This window comes from Lissotriton helveticus, chromosome 9, assembly GCF_964261635.1.
Source record: "Lissotriton helveticus chromosome 9, aLisHel1.1, whole genome shotgun sequence".
NCBI lineage: Eukaryota > Metazoa > Chordata > Amphibia > Caudata > Salamandridae > Lissotriton > Lissotriton helveticus.
Genome location: NC_136070.1, coordinates 345,112,107 through 345,139,748, shown reverse-complemented (window position 1 = coordinate 345,139,748; position 27,642 = coordinate 345,112,107). Strand labels below are relative to the sequence as shown.

The window sequence follows — 27,642 nt, the reverse complement described above, 5'->3', positions numbered from 1 at the left end:
CTATAAAAGGCAGAGGCTTAGGGCGTTTCAACCCGGGCTTCGAGGACAAGGTTAATTACCTGTTTGACCCTGTTGGAGACTGGTCGGGACTAGGGCGAGAACTACTGCCCATGTTCCCATTCAGTAATAGCTACCCCACACCATCCACAAACATAGTGACACATTCACACCAAATGTACACCACACACAACCCTATGCAAGGACCAATATACCAGCATGCACTGCAAACCACACCAAACCCCATCTATACACCCTTCTATCCCAACTACCACACATACCCACCATCACCTACAAACAGTACACAACTCTATCCTATACCACTGACCAATCCACTCCTCTCTAACACACAACCCTATTCAACAGCATACATAACTATATCCCATCCAGACACACACTTCTTGATCTAATTACACCTAACACACCACCTTTTATCACTAACAAACATATACTCATCCTTTCATCATTAGTCCAACCAACATCCCTCCTCTCCCTCCTACCATAATAACACTAATGCACAACACACACTGCACACCACCACACTTTTTAACTCTTGCAACAAACCAGTCTAAGACAAACACTTTTACCTTTACTGTATTCCCTCCTACACACAACATACACTATACTCATAAACACATCACACCCCCTCTACCTTACAAACTCCTCTCACAAACAATACTATACAACCACATCCATTGCATGAAACAAATACACCAGCACTCCTTTTCATTACTCCTCAAAAACAAAGCATATCACAGACACCAGCACAACAGGATCTTCAAAGCGCAACACGTCAAAATCCTTACCATTACAAAATACAAACATACACCCACCTTTCAAACCGCACAAAGGAAAAACTCAAATGCCAAACTCTCTCTCTTCCACCACACCTAACACAGATACAACAACACAGCAACTCTCTTCTAACCCCCTCGCATCCATTGGACATTTTAGAACCTTACTACATGACCCACATGCTGCACCACCACCCCTGACTCATACACCTTCTACCATAAAAACACACAAACAACATAAGCGACGTGCCACACCTCACACCTTTGCTTCCCCAAGTCTACTGCACAACAATGTTACACCACGAAAACAACGCAGCACACCAACTCACTCTCAAACACCATCTCCACCACATACACACGCAGACCAATCAAAATAGATATGCTAGATGAGGAACATGATACCGAACAAGTACACAATTGCTATCCTAATACAGCTAATGCCAGCACTAAAAACAAACCTGCTACAATCACACATAATACTGTTCACTCTACTACAAATCAAAGTCTCACTATCACCAAAGGCCATTCTCTAAACTGTCTACTAATAAATGCTCAATCCCTCTCTAAACATCACATCTATGACCTTCTCACAGATGCAAAACCAGACATACTATTCATAACTGAATCATGGTTGGGAGATGATGTGGCTCCAGTCCTGCATGAAGCCATTCCTCTAGGATATCAAACGATCACCCAAAATCGTATAGTCAAATAGGAGGTGGTCTAGCTGTTGTATTCAGGCAAACGTTACTAAAGTTGATGAAATCACCATAAAGAATTGGGAGGCTCTTCTAACAAGATGCAATACTACACCGTCTTCATCCTGTAACTTCCTGCTCCTTTACAGACCTCCACCTAGCAAGGTGACATTCCCAGACGCACTTCTAGACACAGTTTCAAACCTGTTAACAATACACTCCAACTTATGCATTCTGGGTGACCTCAAAAGTTGGCACATCATTACACAGACAAAGCAGACACATTGGACTCATACTTAAAACAGAAACAAAGCATCAGCACTATCCCCTGTACAAAACAACAATCCAAGAATACTCTAACCCAGCCTCTCAGTTCCTTCCAACACATCTCACACAATGAATTTATGGACCTGGTCAAAGCAAGCAGGCCTGCCGGCAGCCCTTCTGACCTCTGTCCACCACAAACTTTCAAGACAATTCTTTTAACAACCTTTGCTGCCACTCCAGTAAGAAGAATCATCAACAAATCCTTAACTAGCACAATATTTCCAGAAGAACTAAAAAAATCACACATACGTCCTTTACTGATGAAAACAAACTTGGACCCGCTGAACCCTGACAACTAGAGACCCATTACAAATGGACCTTTCCTGGGCAAACTGATAGAAAGAGCAGCATTCATCCAGATGTCACAATTCATTGAAGAGAATGACATACTCTCAGACTTCCAAAGAGGATTCCGTCCGGGAAGAGGCACTGAATCTGCCCTCCTTGCCATCTGGGATGACCTGAAGAATACAGTTGACCGCAGCGGGGTTGCTGCTCTACTCCTCTTGGTCCTCTTGGCTGCCTTTGACACAGTTGACCATGACACTCTGAAACAAAGACTCTATGAAGCCGGCCTAGAGGGAACTGCTCTAGACTGGATCGCGTCCTACCTTCAAAACAGTACTAATGTCATACATACCCCACCTTTCTCGTCCAAACCATACTCCACAAAAGCAGGGGTCCCTCAAGGTTCTATCATCTCGCCCATACTTTTCAACATCTACATGAAATCATTACAGTTACTGATCAATCAATTTCACCCCACGTGCTATAACTATGCAGATGACACGCAAATACTCCTTCAACTGGAATGTCCTAATGACATTGAAAAATCCCCAATTTTCAGTTGTCTCAGAGCCGTGGATCAGTGGATAACTTGGTGCCATCTCAAATTGAATGCTTCAAAAACGGAAATACTCATGTGTGGTGATTGGAAACATTACGACCCGCTTGTCGCCTGGCCTGATGAACTGGGCTCTCCGCCTAAAGTATCAAAGGAAATAAGAAACCTCGGGATGACCATGGACTCCAAGCTGTCGATGAATGCCCAAGTTGAAAACTAGCAAGATCAAGCTTTGTCACTATAAAAACGCTGCAATTAATTTTCCCTCATTTGGGATTTACACACAAGGTCCAAGCTACCATCTCCCTTGTTCTGTCCAAACTCGATTACGCCAATAGCCTCTATCACGGATCACCTTTAACGACCATGAAAAGACTACAACGGATTAAGAACTCGGCTGCAAGACTACTCTTGCATATCAAACCACAAGACCACATCTCACCTGCCTTGGAAGCCCTGCATTGGTTACCGGTTGCCAGAAGATCCACATTCAAGCTACTTTGTATCACCCACCAAGCAATACATGGAATGGGACCACTCTTTATCAGGAATAAAATCACCAAACACATTCAACAAAAGAACCTACGCACTAAAGGGGCATCTTGCCTCAAAATCCCAAGATACAAGAAAAAAAACATGGGTGGCACATCCTTCTATGTTAAAGCAGCCAAACTATGGAACTCTTTACCCCCAACATAAGATCCACAGACAACCACCTTATCTTCAGAAAACTACTCACCACATAAGCACCATATGCAAACATAAATTTACAGCATATTCCTCTGCATATAAGCATTTGTTTTTACTATAGATATGTACCTATCTTTGTGTATTGCTTTGTATAAACATGTGGAATAATTATGTTGTTGTAAATAAATAAATAAAAATCATCTTTGGTCTACATGTACTTACTTCCATTGTGCATCTATGTACCTTCCATGTACTTGGATCTGTGTGTCTGTTACCTTTCTCCTGAAAAAGCCTATCCAATGCACTACCCTATTTCTCATCCTGTACCTCTATCAATATCTTTAATCTATATATACTTACCTCCTCTATTCATCTATATACTTTTTAATGTACTTATGGATCTATATATTTATCACTTTCTTCTAATTTAGCATTTCAAATGCACTACCCTATTTCTCAGCTTATACTTCTCTCAATATGTACTCTGGCCCAACATTCTGACTCATCTCAAACTTCTTCTACTACTCTTGTCAATGCACTACCCTATCTCTCACCCTGTACATCTATCAATATATCCTCTACATCCACTCTCTCATTTATCCCAAACCCCATACCACTACTATGATCCCCAAAGTAACCCTTCTAGACTCCCCCTACTCTACACCTCCTTGCATCATCTGACACCTCTTTTACTATACCGATCCCCCAAAACAAACCTTTCCAAATTCTTCCCTCTGACTCTTCCCCTCCAAAACCCCTTTTTACTCATCCAAAAGCCTTCTCCTACTGCTATGACCTAATAAATAAATACATAAATAAATAAATAAATAAATCTCACTCTACTGTCCCTCCACTATATTCAATCAAAATAACAGACTAACATATTCACTTCTCAATTTCCATATTCCACAATACTAATTCACCACTAATCCTTTATAGGTTCCAGAGTAGCTGGCTACTCACCAATGAAGCGCTTCAAAACCCCATCAAGGGGTAGCAAGCGCTATGTAAATAAAACCTATTTCCCTCTTCTATCCCGCAACCTACCATTCTCTATCCAAATAACTGAATAACATATCCACCAATCAAATTACTTCATACTTCACTATACTAATTTTCAACACTTATCCTTTATGGGTTCCAGAGCAGCGTCCTACTCGCCTAGAAAAGTGCTTCATCACCCATCAGGGGTAACAGGTGCTACATGAATGCAAACCTTTCTTCCCTTTTATCCCTCCGTTACCCTTCTCACTCCAAATAACTGACTAATATTCACCACTCAAATTACTTTCATATTTCACCATACTAATTCAGCACTAACCCTTTATGGGTTTCCGGAGTAGCTTGCTTCAACACCCCATCAGGGGTAGCAAGCGCTATATAAATACAAACCTTTTTTTCCTCTTCTATCCTTCTTCTATCTTTCCGAATCCAAATAACTGACTAACCTATCCACCACTTTAAATTTACCTGCATGTTTCACTATACTTATTCAACACTAATCCTCTATGGGTCCCGGAGTAGCGTGCTACTCACCGAAAAAAGCGCTTCGACACCTCGTCAGGGGTAGTAAGCGCTATCTAAATGCAATTACAATACAATACAATATACACAAAATGCACAATGTACACATGCATACAGAAATGGGCTTTCCCACAGCCTCTTTCAGCAAACGGCTTTTGTGTTCGGTTACTTTAAGCATTGGCTAACACGAGAATTGGTATCAGCACATCACAAATTTGAACAACTTCAAAGGTAGTTCCAACCACAAACTGCCATTAAATCCTCACTATTATTTTTATTTTCCTCTGGATGGAACCTTACTCTAGAATAGATACTTACACCTTTCCATTCCTCCTCTACTTCTGCTTTACTTCTTGGTGTGCCCTTACCCATTGCCATCCCACTCCATTTGTTGAGGTCCTGGCGGCTACTAAGTGCTAGCAGGTCACTCACTTTTTTCGCTCTCCTCCACACATTTTTCTTTGGTATTTTTATTTTACCGTCTTACAATGGCCATCAGCCACGTTGGAAACTTAAACCAAAATAAAATCCAACTGGCCGCTAGAGCGTCACAACCAAAAACCAAAGGAATGCATTGTACATTTGAGAATATCCATTGCCCATCTTTAAATTATGGCATTTCTTGCTGAGGGTGTTCTACGCGATTGTTTTAAATTCTTCAAGCACAACAGAAGCATTTGTGGCTAGGAGGAACACCCAGAGAATGGCACCCCTACAACAGATTATGGTTATTGCTCCATCGTCAGGCCATGGGAAATTGACTTTAGATGATAGCTGAGACATTAAGGAGGGGGCACAGAGTTTTTCCAGGAAACCCCTAGGACAAAAAGTGACTTTCCTTGTAAAATGTGCTAGTTAGACAACAATCAAGGCCTTATTCATTTCCCCGAATAAATGCAGTGGATTGCGTCATAAGCCATGTGATATATATACGAACTTGTTTGCACGCAGTGTGGATGGTACCCTTCTAAGGGCATAATTATTGCTCCACAAGCTATTACGCATTGATACACTCCAACAAATTATGCAACACATGGATGCTGGTAATGGTCAGTTTATTGCTAGGTTCACTGTGGCCTAGCAGTAGCCAGCAGCCAGGGGCATCATCGTGCTTTATAAACAAACAAAAAACAATCTGTTAGTTCAGCTCCACATTGCCTTGTGGACATGATATTTCCTCTTTCAGAGTCGCGTAGCCTCCATAGCAGGGTCTAGGACATGCACAATCAACCTCAACCAAGAAAGAGGCTTATTGGAAAACAAAGGTCTAACTTGTGACAGTTCTGCCTGTACAGCTGTCCAGCAAGAAGCTACTCTTGCTTGATTGGCCTGATCCATCACTCCTCAAATCAATAACATCTGTTTGTGTGTGGCCTCCTTTTTTGTGGCACTGGGAGGCATAAGGGAGTGTACCCTGCATGCCTTTGAAAATCATTCCTGTGACCAAATAGTATATTCTTACACTCCTCCTTGCAGGATAAGATAAGGCCTATGAAGATGTGCACTAGTATGGTTGGCCAGAACTTTGGACTTTCAACCCAGCACACTCCTTGGACTTGGCTTGCAATCAGTGCCACTTGAAATGTATAAGACTTGTAAAAAGGGTGACAAGTGTGCTTCATTGATCTGCATTTCTGGGGAAACCCTGAAGCATCATCACAGAGAGACATCTGAGCTGGAACAGGAGTCTTGAAATGGCAGTGTCTCACATGGTTGACAGCAAGCCCATGACCCAGGAGGATGTCCTGCTGCTGTGACTAGTATTGGAGGAATAGGCTGTACATGGAATTTGTTCGAGGGAGTGAGACACCCGGGATCTGCGAGTACCTTGCAGTCAAGCTAGACAGAATTGAGTTAAATATATCTGCTTCGCAAGAGGGTATATATAGGACCTATAGGAGATTTCCAAAGTCTGGATGTTTGGTGAGCCGACATGACTCCTGACCGGAACATGCCACCTTACACTGTGGGAACTCGTATCATCTCCTTTCCACCATGGAAGAAATAGGGACTAGTTTTCCCTTCACCATGGTCTTGGGTTAGTGTCTCATTGGGTGAGGCAGCTGGTCACACGAAAATATTTCGAAACTTTTTTCGGCCTCTTACTGTTCATGAACTATACTTGTTTTAGGGTATGACTACTCTCTATCTCTAAATTCCAGTTCTCGATCGCTAGTTCAAAATCAAAATCTCTTTTTATTCGATTCAAAGAATCAATAAAGCATTTCAAACATATCTTTGAAAAAAATTGCAAAAAAATCCCATCAATTACGAGCATTAGGAGCAATTTTCTCTAGGGAAAAAGGTACAAAAATGCAGACAGTTTAAGATTCCCATTTTGGCATGGTACTAAGGATCGTAATTCAGCTAAAATAGTCTAAGTGTAAAAGGCAAATACCTGCTCAGTTTGCCCGTGGCAACACTAAAACTAATTCAAATTATGCTAAAATGATTAAACCCTTCCCTAAATAGCAATTAAAGGCAGTCATACTGTTTTTCCTTTATCCCGACACGTCATGGGCCATTAATTCATAGTATATATTAAAAAACAATCGGTGCAACAAAATGTATAATCTATTTACATTAACATTTTTGCCCTTTCTTTTTCCTTCTGTAGCTGGCAGCCATTAAAAATCACAATAAATTGAGCGCTATCTGATTTTAGTATTCGATCGCTAGTAGCTAGTGGGAACTGGTGGATGTGTCGGTACTGGAAGTTCCATCATCATTTGAAAAATCATGACTTCAACTTGTTCTTCATGAAACTTGAGCATCTGTTACCTGGAGACTTAACTTTGGCTACATTCCAATCCTAGCTCCAGAAATCCGCTTGATGGAACACGTCTTTTGGAACGAGTTGGGACCAGTGGCGATCTCCTCCCCCCTCATCAACAACCATTACAGCCGCAGTGACATTAGACTTTGTCTTTGGGCGCTAATTATCGGGTTCTTTCAACGAGAATCCCACTTCTCATTTGGGTGGTGAGCATTCAGGTACTTTTGAGGTTTGTGACTTTTTCCATAATCTCAGACTCTGCTGAAATCTACTGAGTTTTTCACTTGGTGGCTGAGACACTCGGTCAGTGGGCAGACACAGCATAATTGATGCGGTGCTACATTGTAATAATTTATCATCAACCTTGTTTCATTGACTGGGAACTGTAAAAAAAAGTCCTAATAAGAAACTGAGACCTTAAGGTTGTTAAATAAGTTAGCAGATAACTCGGACACCTTCCACTTTAAGATAACATTGCTCTAAAACGTCCTTGTCATTTGTATTACAGAGACTTACAGCATCAGTGCTATAAAACTGTTTGTGGAATATCTTGACCCTAGCAAATGCTAGAGCTTTCTGAACTATTTTCTTGTTAACAGTTTTAGCTGTCCTTCACTACCTGTTTGTAAATAAAGGTGTATTTGCTTTAAAAATGATAACCCTCATCACCGCTGGGTCATTCTGTATCTGAATTACAAAATGAATACACCTTGCGCCAGATGTATGACATTTAGCAACTCGCAAATTGTGCTCAATTGCGAGTCGCAATTTGTGAGTCGCTGAAGGACATGTACAACAGTGTAAGAGACACTGCGATTCCCAATGTGGTCGTAAATTGCATGCCTCATCAATATTCATGAGGCAATCGCAATTTACGACCCCATTAGGAATGGCTAACCTTCCCAGATATGGTGGCCTGCTGGGCTCAGTAGACCTCTATGTTGGGACTGTTTCTCAATAAAGTAGTCTTCTTAAAAAGATGCATCCCGTTTTACTTAAAGGAAAACGGGATGCATTTAAAAAAAAAGAATGAAATGTTTTCGTTTCTTTTTTTAAGGGCAGGTAGTGGTCCCGGAGACCACTGCCTGCCCCTAAAAAATATTTTCCCCTGCATTTTGCAAAGGGGAAGGGCTCCCCCAAGGACCCCTTCCCATTTGCGAGTCATTACTACCCTCTTGAAGAGGGTGGTAAATTGCGAGTGTTTTGCAAACGCAATTGCGATTGCAAAACATTCTTACATAGGGTAGCGAGTCACAATTAGGAAGGGATGCCCTTGGAACGCCCCTTCCTAATTACGAGTCATGAATTCTATTTAGCGAGCCACAAATAAATTGTGATTCACTAAATAGTGTTTGTAGATGGCTCTTATAGGTTTTGCATGCGCAAATGGGTCGCTAACCAGTTTGCGCATGCATATATGGGTCGTACATTTGGCCCCTTCAGACTTGACTAATCGATTAACTTAAGACTGGGATATCATAATGCAAAAACTAGGGGGTAATTAGTTTTTCCAACTGAAAAGCATTACTTCCTACAAGCCCCAGAACTAGCATGTTAAATGACAGATCTAATCAATGATACTGCTATGTACTAACTACTGTTCTGAAACAAGGTAAAAGGCCTCACAGGCACAATTTAAGGCTCACCAAAAACGTGTCTGATCACAATAGTTTGGCATGAGACCATGTGGATGATGCACAAACTACCCATTTAAAAGTATCTAAGTGGCTGAGCTGCGGTCTGGTACAAGACAACTATCATAGAGGGCATTAAATCCACCTTAGTAATACACAATCACAATATTGGCAAGTGTCACAGGCCACTGTTAAAACACATGCTCAAGAAATGAGCAAAAAACGATAAAGTATTACTCATGAGATGGCAACTCATATCAGGCAAATTCATTTACAACCATCCGCATAACCACCTGAAAAAAAAGAAATTCAACTCACCTGTACTGCAGGACGGGATATAGTTAAAGAATATAGTTGAATATTGTGGGCCTTGACAAAGAATTGTGACACACACATCTCTGATATGCATTATGCATGCACACTTTACTAGCAAGCAGGTCCCTGGCAATGTCAAGGCAAGAAGAGCGAAACAAAAAATTGTTTTTGGGCAACATATGCAATCTTGAGCCACAAGCAGGACTGTACCTATCTGAGGACTAGATCAGTCTAATCAGAGATACACATTCAAACATATCATGACTTTTTCGTTTCAATTGCAATAACTCCATATTAATACACATATATGAATTCAAATGTGGAATAATTAATATTAATCCACATATATAATTCAAATGTGGAATAACTTGTACAAAATCCTCCCTCTGATGATTGCATCATCACTACACCCCAAACTATATACAATACTGAATACATCACTTTCTGTCTCTTGCATCTCAATTATTTGAATATTTTAAGGAGGTCATAAACTCATGCTTCGATGTCTTCCAGTTCATTCTGGGCACACTTCCTCTTAGAAGCAGTAGACAGCTTCTTAAACCCACAATTTAGTCCCATCTATTTATAGGGGATAGTACAGTACGCAATATACTCTCCGACCAACTTTCAAACCATTCACCAACCTTTCCAAATCCCTTCCCAATCTCACCAAACCAGGAACCAAATAATTCCAACAACCCATACTTCTCAAATGATTTCGCTTCACAAGAGATGTCAAACACATTGTTTATATAAGCACTAATAATCTTACTGTTATTTGGAATTAGTGTACAGCACTCTCAAACTCTCAAAACCCGAAAGACTTTGCCCTCCTTTGCCTTCCTTAGCAACAAGTCTGGCTAACGCCAGGTGGTTCTGCCTAATCATAGAAACATAGCCATAGACTCCTGATATTTTTAGTTAGTACTCCTGCAGTGTTAGAAGTAAGGAAATCTGCCAACATAAAGAATCTTCTTATGCTCACATCAGTCATAGCCCAACCAATACATGGAATCATAGCACCCAACACGTGTAACGCAATTTATCCAAATCCACGCTTTACTTTTTCCAAACCAACAGGATCATTCATTTAATTTAAATGGTAAACCCAAGGGAATACCACCGCTAGGTAGCAACTTCACACCCAATTATGAGGCAGATTAAAATATGCATTTTACCACACACATAATAAATTCCTCTAAATATTGCCTCTTCACCAATCAGAAACTCATCATCAACAACATAGCTCCTTTCACACTCATACCTACAATGTGTATTTGCCTAATTCTTTGAACTTCCTGACACACTATAAACAACTCTCCCTTTCTTTCATGCCCCATTCTCAATCTCATGTGTTGTATTTCATCATGCATGATAGTTAATTCACCGTGTGAAGAAGAAACATATCTCTATATTTCAAATGCACAAGAACTTTCAAGAGGAATCCTTTCACTTTCTATAACAGATACATTACATAATTTGATGTGAATAACTTCCACACTTGCGAGGCACGTCCACTTACTAAGACGACTCTGAAAACATCAGTATTTTTGTAACGGAAAATCTACACATACCTGTACTGTAAATATTCCACAGATTCCGACTACGAACAGAACGTTGAAGACAGCTGAGCCCACAATGGTAGCCACTCCCACATCCCCATGTGTGATAAAGACACCTGCAAAAAAAAAGGTACGTCTGGGTCATTTCAGTTGCCTTTACAGCATCACATAGGTACAAGCTCCTATAGCCCAACATTTTGCAGAGTTTTAGCACATACGTTCTCCGAGAAATAGAGTAATGTTGCTAAATCATACGACTGACTTTTTGATTATGGGGGTTGTGGAATAAGGTAGAGTGTATCTTACCTAGAATGTACCAATACCCAGGATGACATTTTTTGGCAGTACGATCAATCCACTTACACAAATGTCTCAGGAAGCCATTTATGTTTTTTACATTTTGAAATGTTTTTAATACATTTTTTGATAGGTTTTTTTTTAAGTACAAAACATTAAGCACAGTACAGGCATATACATGCACATTTTCCTTTACATACTATTCCTCAGCCATCTCCCCTAGGCCCCGTTCTCTCTAACTTAGTGGCTGGTCGTAGCCACTCTTCACTTACTCATGATTGTCTACCCCAACTCCATGTTCTATACGAAGCCGTCCCTATTGGGGGAGGCACATAGTTATTCATCAAGTCCATAATAAGTTCTTCCATTACCCCAGACTCTGTCAAACTTCTTAGGTCAACCTCTGCCTTCCTATACCACTCTTTCCAACTTTCTACATACATTCAGTCCCTCCCTCGACGTTGTTTTCTTTGACACTGTTGTTCGGCAGCACATTCTGGCACGTCCCTTTTTTTCTACTATAAAACCGAGCATGCAAACCGGTTGTATGTCAATACAACGCGGTGTTTACACCGCGCTACCATTACAACGCTGATTTTACAACGCAAGTCGTTACCTCGACTTGCACTGTAGGGTGCTGGACTTAGGAATAGTAAGATTTACTATTCCAACACCAGCCTACGTACAGTAGGGAAGGTGTTGGAATAGAAAATCTACTATTCCTTAGCCTAGAGCGCCCTCCAACCAGCGTTGTAATGGTAGTGCGGTGTAAACACCGCGTCGTAATGGATGTTCACCATGCAAACCTCATCTGTATTTCTGGGATATCAACATTGTTTAGAATTTCAACTATAACTTGGTTGGGAGTCTTCAGAATCTCTAAGGACATTCTCCAGCTCATATAACACTTCCTCTGACTACCAGTTCACCTTGTTTACATTGTATGTAGGAATGTACTTTCCGCCATAATGCATCTAGCGCAATTGAGTCTGGTGGCACTCATTTTAAATAATTTTCTCCTATGGTAGTATCATCTGAATAGTATGTTCAGTTGCACAATTTGCAGTTTAGAGTTTACTACCACTTTTCCTGGGGTGCATCAGGGCCACCTTCCAGTCAATGTCCTCCATGACTCCGATATCCTTCTCCCACCACCGTTCTGGAGATTACCTGGGGTATTATTAATCATGGTGCAGTAAAGATGTGACACCGGCCTTTGTCCAATCTCACCCTACAGTATGCAGTTTTCTAGCTCGCCCCTTCTCCTGAAGTGTGTATGTCAGTTGGATGTATTTACATTGTTCAGTGGTGTGATTTAAAGTTCTTGCTGCAAGGTTTCAAATAATTTTAATCCTACCTTTTAAGGTACACCTCCCAGGAATTCTATTCCCTATATTATTCTAGCTCCCATTGTTTGAAGCCTATAAATGTACACACTGCTTTTTAATGGTGCACTCTTACATAAGGGAGCAGCCCTTGTACTCTTCAGTGGCGGCTCGTCCGCTATGGCGGAGGAGCGTCGCTCCACTGCTTTTAAACAGTGGCAAGTAGAAACATAAAATGATAATAACTCAGAGTTATTATCATTTTATGCTTTGTGTCCGGCTGCTTTGTGGGCAGGTGGGATGGGCTGCTCTGCTCTCGAAGTAGCGGAGGATTGGTTTGCCCACTCCTAAGTGTGCAATGACAGTTTGGTCGGCTCTCTTGTGCCGGCCAAACCCGTCATGCGCACTTTCACAGTTCTCCATGCAGGCTGCATTCCAGCCTGCATGGAGAACATGCCCACCCCTCCAGCCCCAGGCTGAGCACTGCGTCATGGCGCTCAGACCAATCACAATGCTGCATTGCAGCATTCTGATTAGGAGAGGGAGCCTGGCTGCCTGCTTCCTGTTCTTGGAGTCGGAGGCAGGAGAGCAGGAGCAGAGACTTGGGACCCGGGCTCACGGTAATTTTTTTTTAATCCCCCCACATGACCCCCCACGCCAGCCCTACCACCCGCGAGCCATGCCGGCCAACTCTGGTATACTTTTACTGCCAGCCTAGAGCCCTTGAGCTGCATCCCATGCTGCCAATGTGGTGTTTGGCCGCATTCCTGTAAATATAGTGCAAGTATTTATCTAGGGCCATCCGTGCCCTTTCTAGTCTAGTGACCCACCAAACGTTAATTACCTAGAAAAGTGCTGTCCAGTCATATGCCCCTATGTTGGTAAGAGATATACCCTCTTTGTAGCCATACCTATATAAAGTTTGTAAGGCTATCCTAAGGAGACCCCCATTCCAGAGCAATGACCTCAAATGTGGGAAAAAATGCTCCTGGGACCTTAAATAGGCTGTTCTGCAATACATAGAGTAGTTTAGGCAGGACATTCAATGTAAATATGGAGGCCCTCTCCATGACTGTCTCTATCTCTATCTAGATTCCATTCAAGGAAACTGTCTCTGTTGGGCATCACTGCAATGCTCACATTTTGAAATCACATTTGCATTGCCCAAATGTTCCAAGCAATCCTTCTAGGTCATCCCAGTCCCCTATCTGATAGAGGAGGGACTTGACACAGTTAATACGACAGCGGGAGTATGTTTCAAAATTCTGAAACACTGACAAAACCACCAGGAGTGCAGTCACCGGGTTGGAGAAATATATTAGGGTACCTCGTGATGTTAGCCCTTCAATGAACCAGCATGCCAGCAGCCACAGGTATAATGCAAACAGTAGGGGCTGAGATGGCACCGCCTGCCTCGTTCCTCTTTTTGACTTTTGGCCACGGTATAGGTGAGGCTGCGATATTTTCCCCTGACAGCCACTATCTGCAAGTACAGCTCCTCAGTCCCTGTCTTTGTCCACTCCCATTCCAGGTTGAGTTGTGCCTCCTGTGCATGTACCCGCCCCTCACTACATTTTCGGTATAGGGCCACTGCACTTTGGGCCTTGTCCCTCAGTACAGGTATTGTATGCCTCTTAGAGCATAAATGGGGAGTCCACTTACCCCTCGTTCCTTAAAATATACATGAATGGATGTAATGATCTCTTGATCTAGTAGCACCCACATGTCTAGTCTCCAGAGACGTGGGATGCCTGTATCACATTTACCCATTGTGGCCTCCAATGGTGAGTCCGAGACCCCTCTCCGGCACTCATTTAATTTCATCTGCAGGGAAAAATATGTAGTCCAAACATGAGAAGGCTTGTGAACATACATGGGAAAGAAATAGATTTTGTTTATCTGTTGGGTGCCAGACTCTTCATGGGTCAATCCAGCCCAGTGCATGCACGGAGCAAATCAGGGACATGGATGTCCACGGCCAAAAGGCTTGGATGAAGCTTTTGTCTAGCTCAATATTCATCACATCATTAAAGCCATCTCATGTCACAGGCTGATTGGCACCCTCTTTCATTGGGATGGGCCTCATTTTGTCGAGGACACAGCACTGCAGCTTGGAAGGGGCATGCACATTAACTATCACGATTTCCCTCCTGTTCCATCGCACTGTATTGCCACAGAGCACCCCTCAGAATCTACCAACAGGTTGTCTACCTGAAAGGGAGGGTATTTCTTGGTAAAAATAGCCACCCCTCTGGAGCCCCCATGAACCAAGCATGGGCTTGTAGATTGAACAGACCCCTATTAAGGCATCTACAGTTGTTCCCCAAGAGATGGGTTTCTTGCAAGAGCACGAAGTTTGGAGAATGTCGACAGATATACTGCGCTACAACTCATTTTTAATGTTACAGTCCAGACCGTTCACATTCCATAATAAACATTCAGACGTACACGTACAGCCACAAGCTATACGCATTGTCGGTCATGGAAGCTTGTCTACTGATATTGTGAGATCCCAGCGTCTCTCAGGGACTCCTGTATCCCTCCCGCCCTCCCTACCTACAGTGTGTGTGGTGCCTGAAACATGAAACTTAAAACTGTAAACCCCATTCCACCTCACTCAACTTCTCCTTCTTGTGGATGCCAAACTACCCACCCCCCAACTTCAGAAAGATGTGCCCCCTCCCACCCATATAGTGACTACCTCAAGCATGAGTTATTTAACCTCCCAACCTCTCTCCTCCTTCCCCTCCTGCTTATCAAACTGTATACAAAGGACAAGGAATGTCATTAGTTTATATGGACTGACTGACCTTAAGACTTTGGGGTGTTCAGAGGGGACCTTCTAAGTTCATCCACAGGCCTGTCTTCACCCATGTCTGCGTCGGAGGATCTGCCTTCCCCAGTGTCCGTAGTGCAGCAGAACCTTAGCACTGGCGCTGTGACTGTGATGTCCCCTGTTTACCCCAGGGACACTCATCTCTTTCCGAATCGCACTTTGCAGAGATCAAGAATGAAATCGAACATAATTGCATTGTTCTTACAGAATACTGTACTAAACCACGCCCAGACATAAGAGAAGAGTCATTAATAAATTTAGAACATGAGCTATTTGTAGATGGTTCATGTATGCGACATGAAGGGGGAGGTTTGAGTGCTGCTTACGCAGTGTGCACTCTATGAGGTCCAATTGAAGCATCATATTTACCAGAAGTAAAATCTGCACAGGTAGCAGAACTAATTGCATTGACAAAAGCTTGTAAATTTGGAAAAAATCTGAAAGTAACCATGTTTACTGATAGTCAATATTGCTATGGAGTTGTGCATGATTTTGGTCAACTCTGGATGCAAAGAGATTTTCTGACTTCATCAGGTACTCCTATCAAAAATGGAAAATTTGTGAAAGATTTGCTAAAAGCAATCCAATTACCAGAAACTGTAGTTGTGGTCAAGTGTGCTGTTCACCAATCTGGCAATGACAAAGTGACAGCAGGTAATTGATATGCTGACCAACTAGCTCAATATTGTGCCAAAAATAAAATGGCAATAAACACGAAAATTGAACCAAAGAGAAACAGCTGCCAACTTATGTTGCTTGAGAGAGTGAAAACGTGGGAAGAAGTTAAAGATTTGCAAAATTATGCAGACCAGGAAGAAAAGGAAGAATGGGCGAAAATAGGATGTCATAGAAGGGCTGGAGATGGTGTCATTGTTTACCTTGATGGGAGGCCTGTGTTGCCAAACTGTATGCTTGCTCCTATGGCTAGGATGTATCATGGTGATTCTCATCCAGGGCGAGATGCTATGATTAGATGATTCAGACAAACTTGGTTCAATGCAAAGTTCAGGAACGTTGCAGAGAGTCTTTGTCATAGGTGTTTGGTGTGCCAACAAAAGAATCCTGGGAAAAGAACTGTAGTGTTGTCAGGAAAGATTGGTAAGGCAGAAGGTCCTTTTATTTGACCTCAGATTGATTTCATTCAGTTACCCCCTTGCAGAGGAATGAAGTATGTTCTTGTCATTGTCTGCCTATTTTCAAAATGGGTGGAAGCTTACCCTACACGTAGGAATGATAGCATCACAGTAGCAAAACTACTACTTAGAGAGCTCATACCATGTTTCGGTTTTCCAGTAACGATTGAGTCAGACTGAGGGAGACATTTCAATGATGAAATAATTGGTCTAATCTGTGAAGCATTTAAAATTGAGCAAAAGCTGCACTGTGCATACCGACCAGAGGCTTCTGGAGTGGTAGAACAACTGAATGGCACAATCAAGTCAAGACTGGGAATGATTTATGAATCAACTTGATTAGAGTGGCCAGATGCTTTACCTCTTGTTCTGATGGGACTCAGAAGCATCCCAGACAGAAAAACAGGCTTGAGTCCTCATGAAATACTCATGAGAAGAGCAATGAGACAGGCATGGGTGCCAGGACATAATTTGATAAATATATCTGATGATTTAGTACTATAGTACTGCAAAGAACTGGCTGACCAAGTCTGTTCTATCGCTCACCAGGTTGGAGAAGACGAAGTCACCAGGCAAACAACTCCAGCACACGATCTGATTCCAGGTGACTGGGTTGTAATAAAGGAGCACGCACAAGAATCTTGCCTAGCTCCAAGGTGGGGAAAACCAACACAAGTGATATTGGTTACCACTACAGCAGTAAAATGTAAAGGAGTTCCAAATTGGATTCATGCGAGCCATACAAAAAGAGTGGCTGAACCTGACGAAACTGAAGCTGAAGGTTATGCAGCTGAGGAGTCTCGAGAAGGTGATTCCGAAGTAGTTGATGATGAACTACCGAGCACTAGTCAGGATGAATGGATTTCAGTAATTGACATTCCTGTAGATGTTGTGAGAACCAGAAGCCAAACCTACTTAGATAGACAGAGTGATAGTGAGGATGAGTCAGGAATAGAAGAATGTACTCAGATTACAAAAATCAAAGCCAAAAGTAATTCTGAGGAGGATTAGATAAGGAAAGATCAATATACTCAGACATTCCAAATACCTGTCACAGTTCCAGAGTCTGAGAAGGGACAGATAGGTAAAAGGGCGAGAGCTCAGGAAGAAGAAGAGCAAGAGATAGAGATACCTGAGCAGGATCAGATAGATGTAGACAAATGTGTTCAGGAAGAAGAAAACACACCAACTCAAAGTCAATTGCAGCACATACCTGAACAAGGTCAGATTAGTATCCAGGCAGAAGAAACAGAAGAAAAACCTGGACCAAGTCAGATAGAGAGGGATACAAATGACGAAGATACACAAATTGTGCCACAACTGAATGGAAACAAAGGAATAATTGAAGAAAAACAAAGCATACTGCCAGCTAAAGGACTCAGAAAAGGAGATAATTGGCCTGGTTTTGTTAAGAAATTAAAATTTCGTCTCAAATCAATAAATGAAGAACCAGAGCAAGTAAACGAAATATCAAGTCAAACTGGGTTTTCCACAGAACAACCAAAAAGAAGAAGTCCACGTTTGAAAAGACTGAATAATAAGTTCAGAGACCCTGAATGGACTTATGTCATTCTTGAAGATTTTGAAAAATTTGAATTGAGTGATGAAGAAGATGATGAACTAATTGATGAATTAGCAGATGAAGAAGTCAAACCAACTTGAAATTCGCAGGTTAAAATTATGTGAAAAATTCTCAAAGAGGGGCTAAGTCTCCTTAATCGAAAAATGGCTGATAAAACTGTTAAAGGTAAACTGAAAAGAAATTGCCTAAAAACATGCTGTAGAATATGCACATGTAGTGTAGTAATAATACTCATGGTATGGTCTGGATTGACAGTAGCTATTCCTTATATAATGTGTAAAAATGAGAAGAATGATACTAACATTCATGAGAAGGCAGATGCACCTGAAAAATTAGACACACATGGACATATAGACAATGCTAGGCAGCAAAGAATAGAAGTAGAAGCATCAGATGAGGAAGGAGTGCATTACGATAAAGTTAGAAATAAAACACATTTGAATGTATTTGCAAATGTATTAGTACATTATGTAGAGGCTCTGGAAATAAGCGATTGCTATGTGTGTATGAAGCTACCATTGTCTGTAGCAGAAGGCGTTACTTATCACCATTTTCCCCTCACATATGGTATTTCATGTGGTATTTTAGCTAGTTTATTTTACAAGAAAAGACCCTTACAATAATATTATTCTAATTTAGATGTGATTTTTTCTGAATTTCCTATTCATAGTAACCTGAAACCTGTACATAGTAAAGGTAACATAGCTCGTTATATGGGAGAATATTTTCTAACAATAGGTACAATAGATATAGCTGAGGCACACCAGAATAATTTAACATGCATTTTACATGAAGAAGAGAAATATTTTTGAATTTAGTTGAGAAAAGGAGAGAGGATTTCCAAAGAAAAGCTACAGAAAAGAAATGAGAAATGTCTTAATGGGCAGAAAATAAAGAATACACCTTGAATGGCAAGACTCATGTTGCTATGTTGCTGGACTTTGAAAAGAAAGGGAAACCCTGTCTCCACAGGGAGAAAACAAGTTATTATAACAATATATTCATTGGTTCTAGTGAATTTGAACCCAATTATAAAGTAATTGGGGGTTGGGGTTTCAAAGATGGAACTGAACCGGTATTTCCTGGAATTTATTATATTTGTGGAAACAAAGCATATTACAAATTGCCTGATCATTGGTATGGGAGTTGCTATTTTGGAATACTATTCCAAAGGTATACCACAGAAATAGAATCACTGGAAGCAATGAAGATACTAATGAACTAATACGCAGTAAAAGAGCTAGTATAGCAGAAATTGTAGGTGACATATTTAGTGCATTGATACCTTCGGTGGGAGTGGTTTTAAGTACTGAAAGAATTTGCAAATTGTCGACAGTAGTGGATCGTTTATCAACTGACACTGGATTTTTGATGATCAATACTGAATTAGTTGCAGTAAAATCTATGGTTTTACAAAATCGACTTGCTCTTGGTACATTATTAGCAAAAGAGGGCGGAGTCTGCAGTATGATAAGGGCGCAACATTGTTGCACTTACATACCTGACAAAAGTGTAGAACTGAAAAAGTATGTAAGGAATATTACATATTTGGAAAAAGAACTTAAATCACTGGAGGTTGACGGATGGTCTCTTCTCCATAGGTAGTTGGTTTTCTAATATAAGGAAAAGTTTTGTAGGTAAAATACTGATGCCAATGGTGAGAATAGCCCTAATGATTTTAGGAATAATAATTTGTTGTAAATGTCGTAAACATAAGAAGACATGCAGTAAATAAAAAAGAAAAGAAAATAAATATCAATGAAATAGAATTAGAAGAATATAAGGGACATTTATACAAAAAGGTGAAAGACTTTAATATGAAGAATGAAAGGAATAATAACAGAAAGTTTGAAGAAATTGAAATGGGTGAAGTGTAAAGTTGGCATCTGTTTAATTAATTAGTGATTATATAAATATTCATCAAAGAGGGGATTGATGGAGCAAGGTTTTACACGTAAAGTGACTTGCTTGTACTCAACCCTCTCGTAATACCATTAATGTACTAATTAACATGTCTTTGTCTTATTAATATTGCATTACACGACATAATAGGTATCTAGATGAAGCTTGTCAATGTGCTTTTACTAACAATAATCAGCTTGCACTAAAATGGCTGCTGCTACGCTGGATTTTTTACTGCGCATGCGTCTGTCATGCCCACGTGATATGCTTGGAGGGAAAACTTCTGCTTCTGCGCAATAGAACTAAGATGGCCGTTATGTGTCCTAACGTGCAAGAAGCTTGCAGCGCTGCCTTGCTAAGCTGTCTGTTTCGCATAATCTCTTTCGCAATAGTATAAAATAAAATATTGGGAGTAGAGTAGAAAGAAGTGGCATACAGTGTATTCATTTATTCTGTATCTCTAAAACTGTTCTTTTCTATTTTTACATGATAAACTGAATGGGCCTAAATGCTTTGCTGAACTCCATCTTTGGAGAAACTGCGACTGCGCGACAAGTCCTGAAGTTTCAGAAACGGTAGCCTTGAATCATGGCCAAGACGGACATGGAAGGCGGATAAGAATGAACTTCTTGCCTTGACAGAGGAACCGAAACTGATAAAATTGTTTATTAAAAGAAAACATTTGATACATTTGATTACCGGGAGGAATAAAAAGAACATGGGTTGATAAAGTTATAGGAGGGGATGTCATGAATACATGATTGACAAGTTGCCTCTAGAAAAATATGGTGTGATGGCTACTCCTCGTTCTTGTCCAATAAAATTGTGGGATTTACACATTTGCAACATTTGGGGGTGGTACACTGACCTGAAAAATAGTATAACTAGGGTAGGCTTAGCTAGATTGTCCGACTTGTCCGAATAGCTGACCTGTCACTGACCCAACGCACTCAATAGGTGATCGAGAGCAGAGTTGCTGGCGGAGCACTCTGTCAGAAGATTCGATAATCCAATCTGGGTTATTGGGAAGGAGATTGATGACCCAATCGGGGTTCGACTGTTAGCTGCAGAGAGGGTTTTAATGCTGGCGTTTTGAACTTTAACTCTGGTGCGAGTCTTAACCTGTGGTGGTCCTGTCTTGATCCAAATTGGTCCTTATCCTGTCCTGGTTCTGATTCTGGCTTGCCCCTGTTCTTTTCTGCTGGCACCTGTATATTGGGATCTAATTTCTTTGTCTCAGCCTATGACCAGGGTTGGTCATCACACTGGAATAGGTCATTAGTAAGTGTGGGTTTGTCATTGTACTGTTTTCCTTTTTCTCTTACCCACCATCTGTTCGAGTGTTTTATTGACAAATTTCTCTCCAAGTTATTGCAAATGTTTGTTTTAAATCTACATTAGTCTAAAACATAATAAGAAATTAATTTGAGTTTCATGTTTTATAAGTCTTTCGGAGATTTACGTAGATAAAGATTTAAAAACCTTTCCGAGTTTGTGATTATTTATGAAATGCTAAATGTTATTCTTGCTATCTATTTCTCTCTAACTCCCTTGATCCTTTAGGACTTTAGGTATTGGTGACTTGGATTGGTAAGATAAATGGTATAAAAATCCGAATGGTAAAAAACTCCAATTGAATAGAGTGTGTAGGTTTACCTGTTTAATGTAAAGATATATGGGCCCAGGTGAGTATGTTGAGCAGGTGAGCCCGCGGTCTATCAGTAGTAAGGTGAGTTAGTGTACAATATAGAATTTTATGCACGCTTAATGCTGCAACATTTGCCTGTCTGTACATATCATATTGTATTGTTTCGTTTTTGTATTTATTTAGCACCATTCGGGTTGCCGAAGTGCATTATCTAATGAGTTGCAAGTTACACCATGAAGGTGGGATTTGTTGGCAGGGTGTTGTATTTGCTATGAGGCTATGTGGTGTGTGAGTGACTGGAGTGGTGCTGTTATTGCCATGTTTCGGGTTACAGTGCTTAGACTAATGGACTAAAGGATGAGTGAGAAATAGTGTGTGGACAAGTTATAGTAAGCTGGCTGCTGTAAGTTGGTCTGCAGACCACATGTTGAGTTTCTAATGCTGATAATGTTCACACCACTTCATGTGTTCTGTATGCCAATTAGTACTGTCACACTGTGATTCTTGTGAGCATAGGAGGACTCAAAGAGGTCATAGGGAGGACAAAGATCTCCCTGGATGGACTGTCCTACAGTCATGCCAGAATGAGTAACCACATATGAGTGTTTAATTTTTAGTATGCTGGGAGATGATGACAGGGTCTGCAGGGGTAGACTTCCAGGATGCAATGCACATACAGCAGATCTCAACAGCAATGGGTGCTTGTCGTCTTTGGTGCAGAGTGATTTGGTTCAGATGGATTGGTGGTAGGTGTCTGACACTGTAGGAGTGTTCTATACCTGCTCTTATCTGTTAGAATAATAGCCAGCCAGGCTGGAAGGGTTTCATTAGAACCGCTAATAGTATAACTGTCAGCCAGCCTGCACTGATGAGAGCTGGCCGAGGCAAGGTCTAGCTGTGGAGTTTCCTGTGATGTTTTGGTAACACTGGTTTAGCAAGACCACCAAGAACATACCTGTCATGCAGCCTGCACTGACTACAGTCGGCAGAGGTAGGGTCCAGCTGTGGTGATTTGTTTCACTTTTAGGTACTCCAGTCTTAGCGGGCCTGCCACAAGGCAGTCCAGAAAGGACAACATTTGTCTTCCAGGCATGCAGTGATTACAGTTGCTTGTGGTAGAGTTCACTTGTTACAAACCCATGATCAACTATTCCATTCCAGCTTATGCAGCCTGTAGGATACACACAGGGGTAAAGTTGGTCTAACCTACTGTGTAGTCTGTGTGGTGAGCTCAGGAGTGGGTGATAACTCTGGCAGGTGGCTATCAGCTTGAGACGAAACAAGCCTATTAGCGTCTCAAAGAGTCGCAGATTGTACTGCTTCAAAATTTCCAAACAGTATGGAATGTGTATTTGCATATATAAAACTGCTAATTTACAGGGCCTCGATTATAACATTAAATGATTTGTCATAATATGTGCAGTAAACATTTATCAAGGAGGGAGGGTGTCAGGATTAAAATTGGCACTTCCTGGGGGCGGGGGTACAGGTTTTTCTTTAAAGTTAAAGTTAAGTGTTATACTTCATGATGCCCTAATTCGCCATCTGCCATTCCAGTTCACAGCCAGTTCAACTGTGATGATGGGGGATATCACATAGTAAAATGAGCTGCTAGCATGGCCCAAGTCACTAGATAGACCCTATAAAAATTAGAAATATTTATCATCCTTTCCAAAGCCGTTCATTTTTAACCTGAAATGAAATCAGTAGGTTTTTGAAAAACATATCCATGTCCACTTCTTGGGTGTTTCTGAGTTGTTAAGAGAGCAAACAATGAGAAAACTTTGGATTCCTTGGGCCAGCACACACAAACAGAAATGTATGGACTCTACTACGCCATGATGTTGAAGAATAACTTATTGTACGTAAAGCAATGTGCGACTTACCTATAATTGAGGCAAACAGTTCAGGTGAGGAACTCCCTGCCGCCATGAACGTGGCCCCTGCCACATCTTCACTTAGGTTCAGTTTCTGTAAAAGAGATGTGGTTACTGCTTGGATGTGCACACATCTGAGCACTCTGAGTTACTGTAAAAAATATGAACACTAGCCAATATTTGTGATAGTCCTGGAAACAATGCTCACCCCCCATTGGAGTTAATAATAAAATGTTTACGCCCATTGGAACAATACTTTTGTAATTGATATTAAGAACACACTACGTTTGCCATAATATTTCGGGCTGCAGAATTCTGACATACAATCATAGACCACAACTCTTTCTTTGAAACTGCAGTGCTTTACTACGGCAAAATATTTTATCACTTGCAATGTTATAATTATGTATACTTTTTTATTGATCAATTTTTAAGAACCCATGAAGGGTTTGCAGTAGGCTTTTCTCCCAAAAATCACAGATAAAAGTTTTGTTATGCTAATGCCCACAATATCAGAGAGCGGGAGTGGGCACAGCCCGTAAGTTATAGAAAATAAAGACAACTGTGTTGCTATGTTCATATACCATCATAAATCACCAAATTAAAGGTCAAGGAGTATGGGCGGGTTCTTATAGGTGCCCTCCTTAGGATGCCAAGGGAAGGTGTGCACCTACAAACATCAATACATCCATATGGCTAGAGGATGGGCAGTTGGCAAACAAAACGTCGTATTGCCTATGGTGACAATATTCTAAAACGGGTCCTGAAAGTGATTCATGTGCCCTGGACCAGGTAACAGTCTTACTGATTCTTCATTCAATCAGACAATACAAATTATTTTTCATGGTTTACTTTTTCATAGTATGGGTTTCAAAAATATCTTTTTGTTCACCATTGCTGCCTCAATTCAGGAAGGACCTCAAGACCTAGCTTTTCAACTGAACCGTAGGCCTCCCCCTTCCTCCACTCAGCACCTTCAGACCCTCATGGGTGAGTAGTCACGCTTCATAAGATCACTGATTGATTGGTTTGTTGACAATAGGAATATATCTGTTAAAAGCAATATGAATATTATTATGGTCTACTATTTTGAAGTTTATAGTCTCTAATATAAAGTTTTTACTGCCAGTGAAGAGACATTTTGCTTTCTTTCGAAAAACAAACATCTATACATGCTTTGTTCGGGACTGTTCAGCGAATCTATGGAGACGAATGAGAAGAACGTTCAAACTTGCTGTGGTTTAGTGATGGATTACATTAGCACATTAGTTGAATGTGTCTTACATTTATTTAATCAGGTGAAGGGCTGAGGGTACAACAGGGACTATTTGGTGAGGATTGAATTAGAGAGAGCACAAATTGAATTTTAAGGAAATTATTGATATTTTTAACTTACAGAAATGTTACATGTATAAAGCTCATACATGTACTAGACAGTATAGTACTGAGATTGAGTTATGAGCCTACAAATTCCTTGTGGGGTACTTAATGGGCTCCAAATTGCTTAAACTGTTCAGGGGAGTGAACGGTTTTGGGTGCACAATCAATAGAGGCCCTGATTTCTAGGTAGCTGGAGTTTACCTACCCCCTGTTGAAACCTCTGTTTGAGCAGGGATTGGAATTCCAAATTGGGTGGTATTAACTGCAACTTGTAGACACCCTTCACTAATCTTGCTGGAATTTAACTGGGGAAACAAAGTGTGTAGTATTTATGGTACTGTATGGATGGATCACTGACAGAATATCAGAAACAAAAATAGTGTGCGAACAAAATATTGTGTCAAAAATATTGAGGACCAAAATATTAAGAGGGTAAGTGGTAATAAGTAAGTATAGATCTACTATTCTTAACTCCAGATCTACATACCTTGACAATCTATATATAGTCAAGATACATGCATGTGGAATTACATATAGTAAAACATTGCTTACCTACAGAAACTTACCATCACGATATTCTTGTCCTCGATATTCTTGACACAATATTTTGTCTCACAAACTTTTTGTTTCTGATATTCTGCCTAAATACCCCAATAAATAACATATTCAGGTTGAGAAAATGGACCGTCAATGAGAAAAACTCAGGATGAAGCCCATACAGTACTACTGTCCTCTTTAAAGTATATTATTGCACCCTTGCAAAGATCGGCTGGTTGCTACTTTTCTGAGGTACGAAAAATACAAATTAAGATAAAAACATTGCTCTTCTAAACTAATATAAAAAAAAACTTGAAACATTACTGCAGGGTGTGGCAGGGTATGAAAGAAATTCCTATGCCATGCCTGTCTGAGGACAGGATGCATAGTTCACTCAGTGCTCCTAAATAGTACCTGCTCGCAGTTATTTGATGTCTTGCCCACACAGGCAACCAAAGCCATCTGTTTGAACTTATGGGCCTGACGTCCAACACATAATTTGCTTTACATACTTCGTACAAAGTACAATAGTCAGGATGAGCCTCATACTGTGTAAACATTGACACAGAATAATGTCAGAGAGCAAGAAATGGCAGGTATTTCATTAGGTTAGAGCACCTCCCGTAGACCCAAACTCTCATCCTTCTAATATTGAGATCTGTTGGGTAAAACCTGTTCTTTCGGAGCTCCTTGTAACTTCGACTGAAGCATTGTTAATTGCACATAATCAGCTATTACAATATCAAATGCAGCCTTCCAGTCCCTTGCCAATGGAATTTTAATACCCTATGAAGAATATTATCAGTGGAAAACATGCTCACAATTGAGTGCAATTCTACTTTTTTTAAAAAGAAGGTTTTATTGCCATAATCACACCAAGAAGAGTGGGAAATATGTTACAAACATGGTATTTTCAGAGTGTTACAGCCGAGCGATAAATCGCATGGGAATTGGTAGGCCTTGGCATAAAACTCCACTTGCGGAGTTTGTGGAATTCAGCAACTCCGCGTTCCGCGGAGAACGCAGAGTTACCAATAAACTCTGCACTCTGCAACAGAGCGGAGTTGTTTTTTTGTTCATGCACTCAAAAAGTGATTTCCCATGCGTGGGGAAATGACAAGAGACTTGCCATGCACTCGCGAGCACCAATAAGACTTTGTAGCTGCCCGCGAGCACCTGTGCGATTTTGCTGTCATTAGCTAGGCTTTAGACTGCAGCAGCAACTTCTGTCACTTGTTTTGTGATGCACACGATCGCAAGTGAGCGCGATCGACCACGGCTGCAACTTGTGGAAGATTCTCTCCTCAAGAAACATCTAAATCTGTTTGAAATGACAATTTGGAGTCAAAAGCCTTCTCAAATGGACCGTTCACATTGTTTTTTTGTGCAAGGAGTCCTTTCTTTTTAACTGTTTCTTTCCAACAGGAAGGAAGTGCCCCAGTGTCTCCAACTTCCTGTTCCTGTTCAGCAAGCTCATCCCAGTGCTTTGTCCAGCAGTTAATTTTCATTTGGATTTGGAGCTGGAAGGAACACTCTCCTTGTCTGTGCGTATATACCATTGGAGTAAAGGATTTTGTATTTGAGATTTCACTAGTAAGTTAGAAAACTGTTGTATAAGGGTGTTGGTTGTTTGATAAAGGCCATGCACCAGGATTTATTTGTTTTTGTATTCGATTTTAAAAATGTATTGTGCTGGGTGGCCTCTAGTTTCAGTAGGAGACTAGTTTATTTTTTGCATGCAATCTTCCTTTGTTTATAAAGGACAAAATCTTGCATAGTTCACTACATGTTCGCCATTATTTTAAAAATAAATTAGCAATATTCAATTAATTTTCTATGTAGCCTTCCAGCCAGTAGGCCAAGTACTAATCATGGATTCAAGAAACAACAGTTTATGTGGTGTCTGTTCAATTGAAACACCATTTAGGCCATTCGATTAAATGACAACATTTGTTTTTTGTGGT

At 40.8% G+C, this 27,642-nt stretch overlaps 1 protein-coding gene across 1 annotated transcript in view; it reads right to left on the bottom strand.

The window, feature by feature from the left end:
* LOC144781303 (sodium/potassium/calcium exchanger 4-like) overlaps positions 1-27,642 on the bottom strand; it is a 492,418-nt gene that overhangs the window by 386,119 nt on the left and 78,657 nt on the right. The window contains exons 4-5 of the mRNA XM_078660074.1: positions 23,771-23,855; positions 11,174-11,277 (exon numbers count right to left, since the gene is read on the bottom strand). Of these exons, the coding sequence (XP_078516200.1) occupies positions 11,174-11,277; positions 23,771-23,855 (189 nt within the window). The remainder of the gene's footprint in view (positions 1-11,173; positions 11,278-23,770; positions 23,856-27,642) is intronic.